Below are 8,975 nucleotides of genomic sequence, written 5' to 3'. Positions count from 1 at the left end.
CCAGTTTGATGGAGTACTTAAGTAGTACAGATCTTGCATTACTTAACATAGGCAACCGCCCAACCTTCATGGTATCTACTAGAGAGGAAGTGTTAGATATAACGCTTTGCTCTAGCAGAATTAGTCACGAGCTGGCCAATTGGCATGTGTCAGATGATGAATCTTAATCTGACCATCGCTATATCTTTTTTGAACATTTGAATGTTACTTCGCAAACATTGCTTTTTAGGAATCCTCGGTCAACAAACTGGAAGCTCAAGCTTCATCAAGCTCAAGTCAAGCTTCATCATGGAAGCTTTTGAAGAAGCATGCTCTCTACGGTCTGTGAAGATCACAAGAGGAACTCCTTGGTGGAACTGTGATCTGGTGAAACTCAGGAAACAATGTAGAAAGAGTTGGAACAGACGACGATCGGCTGGTTCGGAGGCTTTCAGGTCGGCTCGCAAGGCCTACAGGAAAGCTCTCCGGTCTGCTGAACGATCCGGCTGGAAAAACCTTTGTACAAATGTTTCCAGCTTCAGTGAAGTCAGTCGGTTAAACAAAATCCTTGCGAAATCTAAGGATTTCCGGGTGAACGAACTTCGTTTGCCAAATGGCGATCTGACTTCCTCTGATGAGGAAGTTTTGGAATGCTTATTCAGCACACACTTCCCTGGATGTGTGGATATTACATCTTCGGATGAACTTGATGTCTTTTCTTGTAGTTATGATTCTTTAGCTTTGGCTCGGAGCATTGTAACTATAGAATCGATTGAGTGGGCTCTTAATAGCTTTGCTCCTTTAAAATCTCCTTGGGCAGATGGAATTTATCCTATTTTACTTCAGAAGGGATTTGATTATTTCAAACATGTTTTGAAAAAAAAAAACTACTTGTTTGCAGTTTTGCTACAGGGTATATTTCCAAATCCTGGCGGGATATTACTGTAAAGTTTATTCCAAAAGTGGGTCGTGCGTCGTATGAAGAAGCAAAGAGTTTCAGTCCTATCAGTTTGATCTCTTTTCTTCTGAAATGCTTAGAACGCATTGTGGATCATCACATCCGTGATGTTTATCTGGCCAACGTGCCTCTTCATGTGAACCAACATGCCTACCATTCTGGTAAGTCCACTGTGACTCTTTTACACAAGGTTGTTTACGATATCGAGAAAGCATTCGCTCAAAAGCAGTCTTGTCTGGGTGTTTTCTTAGATATCGAAGGTGCCTTTGACAACGTGCCTTTTGATGCCATATTGGAAGCCGCACGGAGTCATGGTATATCTCCAATGATTCCCAATTGGATTCACCAAATGCTCAAAAACCGATATCTCTTCTCGACATTGCGTCTAGCAGGGATTAGGAAATTGAGTGTTTGTGGATGCCCCCAAGGGGGAGTCTTATCACCTCTTTTGTGGAATCTCGTAGCAGATACGCTATTGAGGCAACTCAATAATAGCGGTTTTCCTACTTATGGTTTTATCCGACGACTACCTAACATCAGAGATGGAAACACTCTCATCGTGAATCAACTCGCGAGTGAAAAACCAACTAACGGTTTGCTCACGGTGCCGAGAGTAAGCCTTGTGTGAGTTTATTCGCACCAGCTTGCTTCATGAGTATGAAGCAAAACTAAAACAAAAACACTCATGAACTTTTATTCGCGAAGAACAAGTGGAGATGCGGAAATTGTATTTTAGTGCGATTTTAATAGCAAAACAAGTAATTACCCATCAGATAGTAGTGTCTTGTACTACATTGTTCCTGGAAAGTAGATCTGTCGGCCGTGTAAATTCGTTTCTTCACAAAATTGAAAAATGTTCGGAGCTGCTTCGCGAATCAATCACGAGTGCGACCAGCTTCGTTAGCTCGCGAGTGAAGGTAGTGCGAATATATTGAAGCTTCTGTTGTTCGCGAGTAAGATAGCTTTGCGTTTGTGCCTACTTAGCTGCATTCCGTACTGTTTTCCATCACTGCCTAACATTGTTAGTTGGTATGTGCATCAGCACCCTTTTCGACCTGATGCAAAGCGCCTTTCAGGTAGGTGAGGGTTGGTGTCGCCAATATGGCCTTTCGGTTAATCCGAGTAAAACATCTGTTCAGACGATCACCAATCTTTTTAGCGAAATACTATTTTTGTAGTTAAGCGCTTTAAGCTGAAAATATATTTACTCATGATTTTAGTTTTCTATCAAATAATTTCATGAAACAACTCACAAATTTGGTGTTCTACCGTAGATTCAGATGGGGAATTTACCTCTCCGTCGTGTTCCACACTGAGCCGTTACAATTCGGGGTTATCTGAATTAAGCTGTGGCTGATAATTAGTATAACTCATATCAACTATTAAAAATTCACTCAGTCAACTTACATTAAATCTTATTATTCTTATTTTCAGGTACCTCCGCTAAATGTAATCCTGCGTTGGCTAATGTTTGGGTTAACAAACTCCTTGATAAAGATTATTTAATTGGCTTCCGCATAATCCAAAATAAATGAAACATCTTACCAAGTACAAATTCAACTTTTCCGATATGATATTATCACTAGCTCTAATCCAACGGTTTATAATTTAATAAATTCTACAAACTTTATGTCGCTATATTGCAGGACAGATCGCAATCGAACTCAATTTCGCTTATCATCATCATCTGACATATTATTCTCCTACTTTTCACTCCGTCCACAACAGCTTCGCTGTCATAGCTCTTAGCTGTCTATTCGCCCTTATCGATCAGTTTAGCAATGGACTGTTAATCGGGGAGGCTACCTACTCGACGTAACATCCCCCCACCCGTAAAGGATGATGAAGATTAGATGGCCTCATGATCATTGACCACCTTTACCAGGCAATCCAACGTCGAGTAATGCGAGTTTCATGACTGGCCTTCTATATACTCCGGTAGAGGTGCGTACCAGAGCCTGACGCACTCGTCCATCTCGACCTAGGAGCACCTTTTCTACACGCCCTCTGATGTATTGATTCCTTACCGTTGTACCGACAATTAGCAACAAATCACCTACATCGATATCTCGGACGTCTTCAAACCATTTACACCTACGAGTAATTACAGGCAGATATTCCTTAATCCACCTTTTCCAGAAAGCATCAGTGATGTTTTGAACCAATGTCCAGCAGCTTCGTAGATTGGTTCTACACTCCGTCAGCTCTGAGGGGGGTTGCTTAATTCCAGAAGAATTCCCCAACAAGAAATGATTTGGAGTTAAGGACTCCTCATCGGCGGTCTCCAATGGTACATAGGTGAGAGGGCGCGAATTGATCATCGCTTCTGCGTCCAACAAGATTGTTTGCAATGCTTCGTCGTTCGGCCGTCGAGGAGCATCGATAATTGTTCCAACAGCGCATTTGACAGAGCGCACTAAGCGCTCCCATACGCCACCCATATGTGGCGCTCCAGGCGGGTTGAAGGCCCATCGAGTATTGGTATTAGTGAATGTAGTCGCTAGCACTTGGTCCCTGGCTGCAATCTCTTGCTGCAGCTGCTTATTTGCGCCTACAAAACTGGTACCGTTGTCGCTAAAGATCTCCGCTGGCGCTCCACGACGAGAAATGAAGCGACGAATTGCCAAGATGCACGAGTCACTTGATAAGGAATGAACCACTTCGAGGTGTATTGCACGTACTGTAAGGCAGGTGAAAAGTGCCACCCAACGTTTTACCTCAGAGCGGCCGATTTTCACCTTTATCGGGCCGAAATAATCCAACCCGACGAACGTAAAGGGTCTTACAAAGGGTGTTATACGTTGTTCCGGGAGAGAAGCCATTGGTGGAGGGTGCGGCATAGCTTTTGCTATGCGACACTTTGTACATCTCTTTGCTACTTGTTTAACCAGCGTTCGGAGATTCGGTATTTCGTATCGTTGTCTCATTTCATTTACCACGGTTTCGTTATTAGCGTGGTGGTAACGCCGGTGATACCAATCGATTAAAAGCAATGTAACAGAATACGTTTTTGGAAGTATGACCGGGTACTTGGCCTCGTCTGTCGCGTACCACGCTGCTCCTATTCTTCCTCGCATCCTTATGACTCCTTCCAGGTCGATAAATGGCCACAACTTGTATATCGGGCTTGACTTCTGTACTAGATTGTAGCGTGAAGTAGGACTTCCTTGTGTTTCCCGCAGCACTCTTCGTTCCGGTTCGTAGATTTCGGCTTGAGCATACTTCCACAGTTGTTGTTCTGCTAGTCTCAATTCCTCCTGTTTTAAGGCTCCCGAATCGAGGGCTTGTCCATTCTTACGGCATTTAACGTTGTTGACGAATTTCATTACATATGCTTGCGTTCTCAGCAAGCGTTCCCACTTATGAAAACGGCAAAATTCAATCGGCGATGTGGGAGTAACATGATGAACGTTGTGAATGCTGACGGATTCCTCCTCGGTTGAAGCTAATTTAGGGTTTTGTGGCCACTCGATTTCACTCCGATAGAGAAAGGCGGGTCCACAAATCCAGCGTCCATTGACATCGAAATTTGGACCCTTTCCCCACTTGATCGCATCATCTGCAGGGTTTTGTTTTGTGGGTATCCATCTCCACTGGTTCATCTTAGTCAAAGAAAGGATTTTTCCAACTCTAACTCCCACAAACTTATTGTACTTTTGGTGATCCGATTTGATCCAAGCGAGAGCCGTCGATGAATCGGACCAGAGGTAGGTCTCTGCTATGTTGAAAGAATGGAAAGCGATTACTGAGTCTGCCATCCGAGCACCTATTACAGCAGCCATTAGTTCCAACCGAGGGACCGAAAGAACTTTTAGTGGTGCTACCTTACTTTTAGCACCCACAAGTGCCACCTCTACTCCCTCAGTTCCGTTGGCACGCAGGTAAGCCACACATGCGTACGCTGCATCACTGGCGTCGACGAAGATGTGCAGTGGCTTGGCGTCGTTCATTGTCCCACGAACGCAATCTTCAACTTGCTTAATGAAGGCAGATAGCTTATCCATTGTCTCCACCTTTCCGATAAATCACTATTCACCGGTTCGTCCCAATTGACTCCGGTAGCCCAAACATCCTGAATCAAAACTCTTCCGTGAATCAGGAAAAAGGTAGCAAACCCTAGAGGATCAAACAGACTCATAACGAGTTTGAGCATTTCTCTCTTCGTCGGGGTGTGTGCGGAATCCACAGCATTGGCCAGGTCATCTCGGAGACACAGCGTGTAGACGAACACATCTTCTGCCGGGTTCTACTTCATCCCTAATACGGATTCGACTTTCTCAGCTCGTACTAGATTCAGTGGTTTAGTGTCGTCATTATCATTGGTGCTTGCTTCGTTGATCGCTGCGAGTACGTCGCCGGAGTTGGACAAGAAATTACGTAGATTGAAGCCGCCTTTAGAGTGGATCGACTTCACCTGTTTGACTACCTCGATAGCTTCTTCTATTGTCTCAAAGCTATCGAGGTAATCATCCACGTAGTGGTATTTGATTATTGCTGTGGATGCTCGAGGGAACTCCTCCGAATATTCTCTCGCATTGGTGTTTTTTACAAATTGAGCCGAGCTTGGGGAACAAGTCGATCCAAAGGTAGCAACATCGATCACGTATACAGCAGGAGCGTCTCCAGGATTCTGTCTCCATAGAAACCGCTGCGATTGGCTATCTTCAGGTCGAATTAGAAGCCGAAGAAACATTTCTTCTATGTCTCCGGTCACCGCGATTCTGTACTCACGGAAGTGGTACAGAACAGCAACAAGGTTTGTCAACAGATCTGGACCTTTGAGCAAAGCTGAATTAAACGACACGCCGTTCACTTTCGCTGCCGCATCCCAGACTACTCGCACTTTGTTTGGCTTTTTTGGGTTGACGACTATGCACAACGGAAGGTACCAAACTCGCTTGTTGTCCGACAATTTCAGCTCCTCAGAGGTTGCCGGATGACAGTATCCTTTTGCTAAATATTCGTCCATTTTCTGGTGCACTCGACAACGAAGGGATGGGTCTTTGTCTAATTTCCTTTCCAGCAACTCCAGCCGCCGGACCGCCATCGGAAAGCTATCAGGAAATTCGATGTTGTCCGATTTCCATAACAACCCAGTTTCAAATCTGGTGGACACTCTACGAGTTGTTTCTTCTAGTATTTTCCTCGCTCTTTTGTCGGCATCAGACTCGGGTATTGCGAAAGCTGGCGTAGCTCCCGATTGATCCAGTGAAATAAAATCATTGACTTGTTGATTCAATTCATGGTCCACATCCCGAGCAGCTGGTACGTGGAAATTGACCGACACAGTTTGCTTTGGTGTACGTATCCCGTAGCCGTAGATCGTCCATCCCAATCGGCATTTGGCGGCGATGGGATCGTCGATATTCCCTTCTCGGATTTTCAGCGGTACGCATAAGCTTAGGTTGTCGAGTCCTATCAATATTTTTGGCTCCGCCTTGTCATAGCCCGCGATAGGTAAACCACGCAAGTGTGGATATTGCATCGCTAGCGCATCATACGCAAGGGATTGTTTCGGCAATAGAAGGCGCTCGACTGTACGGGCTCCTTTAATTTGAAACGAGCATGTCTTTCCGGCTCCAGCAATTTGGAGAGCTACCCTTTTGGAATGTGCTTCTCGACGGGCAACGTTTGCAGTCCACTGTAGAGTCAGGGGTTCCATTGGGCCGTCCAAGCCCAGTTGCTCGGCGACTGAGCGGTCCAAAAGCGTCGAAGAGGATCCCTCGTCGATGAACGCGTATATCATCTGCTGTTTATTTGCCATGGACACAACCACGGGAAGAATGCAGAAGTGCGGATAACGGTCACAAATCTCTTGGGTTACAGAGCTATGACAGGTGGAGAAATGTGCAGGATTGGTTGTTCTTGGTGGATGTAGGAGGAAGTGATGCCTATCACGACAGCCTTCGATGTTGCAACCGTGCCATGTTCGACAGGGCCACTTCTGATGGAAATTCAAACACGTGCGACACAGATTATGCTGTCGCACTATCTGCACTCGATCGTCGAAACCTTTTGCTTTGAATTCTTCGCACTCCGCCATGCGATGTCCTATGGTGCTGCAGACGATACACGGCTTAGGGACCTTCTTTGTCGCCACGGTATTTTTCGATTCGGTATCTGGGGTGTCGTGGGCGTGAACGAAAGCCATCTCTCTGTCTTTGGGCTTTTCGGTTTTCGTTGATAGGCTGATTGGTAGATCGAAGGACACTTCGCTGGCTGCTTGAATAAGCTCGTTCATAAACTCCCCAAATGTCGCCAGAGTAGCATCGTGACGAAGAAGTTTGTACCTCGCCCAATCCAATCTAAGCTGCGCCGGCAGCTTCATGACCAATTCTTGTAACAAAACCGGATTTGTAAGGTGGTTTTCTTGCTTCGCAGCTTGCAAATGAACCACTAGATTCTCCACGGCCAAACCGAAGTCGATGAGAGTATCTAGACGCTCCGGCTTAGGAGCTGAAACCCGACGAATCCGCTCTAGTAGTGAACGAATGATAAGTTCCGGTCTACCGAAACGCATTTGGAGAGTCTTGAATACGTGGGACACTCCGGCGGGCATCATAAGCCGACTGCGTACAGTTTCGAGAGCGATTCCACGTAGGCATTTTTGGAGACGTACCAAATTCTCGACATCTGAGAATCCACAAGCTTTCGTTGTTTCTTCGTACGTTCGAATAAACATCGGCCAGTCTTCCGGATTGCCGCTGAAGATCGGGAGGTCCTTACCCGTGACTTGTCGGGCCGCAATTTGCATATATGCAGATGGTAACTCCGGATTGAGTGTGCAGCGATCATCGTCTTGTAATGACAGATTGGCAAGCTCGTGTACTGGAGGAGTAGATGTTACTACAGTTCCGTCAGGCTTTTGGGGCGATGTGGGGTTCACTAGACGAGAAGTCGGCCAAGAGATTCGTTGTTGCAGATCAGTATTGTCACCCTTGATACACCGTTGTGATGTGATCCAATCTTTCACTCTCTCTGACTTGGAAATAAGCGATGATGATGAGGATTCGCTCAACTCTGCTTGCTGCCGCAGCAACTCCTTCTTTTTCTCCATCGACTCGCGCCTTAGCAGCATCATTTTTTCCTGCAATGCCTTTTGTTTCGTCAACTCTGCCTCCCTGAGGTTTGTTTCTTCTTCCAAAAGCTTCTTCTTCACTTCAAGTTTGCGCTGTTCCTCGGCGAACTCCTGACGCTGCATTTCTTCTTGTTCCTTTAACTCCTTTTCCTTCATCAACTCTTCTTCTTCCAGCAAACGCATTTGGGCCTCTATTGCTGCCGCTCGAGCGCTGGACGTGACACTCACTTTAGATCCGATGGTTTTTTCTGGCTTCTTGCTCCGTGATTTTGACGTCTTGCTACCGCCGCCTTTTGCCGTCTTCTCCTTCGCCTGCGGGGGATTCAGCAGGCTAGAAGAAGATCCCAGGTCACATTTTTGGCACACCCAACGGCGATCCTTGACAGTATAGTCTACGCCTACACATTTGAAATGGTGCCAGCTATTACAGACATCGCAGGCCATCATCGAGTCGACGACATCTAGCTCCTTACACGAATGGCAGTTGTAGCCGGAGGTATTTCCTGTCTGCATCTTCGGTGACAAATTTCTTAAAGAATTTGTTCAGACGATCACCAATCATTTTAGCGAAACACTATTTTTGTAGTTAAGCGCTTTAAGCTGAAAATATTACTCATGATTTTAGTTTTCTATCAAATAATTTCATGAAACAACTCACAAATTTGGTGTTCTACCGTAGATTCAGATGGGGAATTTACCTCTCCGTCGTGTGCCACACTGAGTCGTTACAATTCGGGGTTATCTGAATTAAGCTGTGGCTGATAATTAGTATAACTCATATCAACTATTAAAAATTCACTCAGTCAACTTACATTAAATCTTATTATTCTTATTTTCAGGTACCTCCGCTAAATGTAATCCTGCGTTGGCTAATGTTTGGGTTCACAAACTCCTAGATAAAGATTATTTAATTGGCTTCCGCATAATCCAAAATAAATGAAACATCTTACCAAGTACAAA

At 45.2% G+C, this 8,975-nt stretch overlaps 1 protein-coding gene across 1 annotated transcript; it reads right to left on the bottom strand.

Annotated features, from left to right (window-relative positions):
* Positions 1–5,183: 5,183 nt before the first annotated feature.
* LOC134289687 (uncharacterized) lies at positions 5,184–8,528 on the bottom strand. Its single transcript, XM_062855962.1, has one exon. It carries the CDS (start codon positions 8,526–8,528, stop codon positions 5,184–5,186), a length of 3,345 nt encoding a protein of 1,114 aa, XP_062711946.1.
* Positions 8,529–8,975: the final 447 nt, after the last annotated feature.

Source organism: Aedes albopictus, chromosome 1 (assembly GCF_035046485.1).
Source record: "Aedes albopictus strain Foshan chromosome 1, AalbF5, whole genome shotgun sequence".
Classification (NCBI taxonomy): Eukaryota; Metazoa; Arthropoda; class Insecta; order Diptera; family Culicidae; genus Aedes; species Aedes albopictus.
Note: the sequence above shows the minus strand (reverse complement) of the source record. Positions and strands in the feature narration are given on the sequence as shown.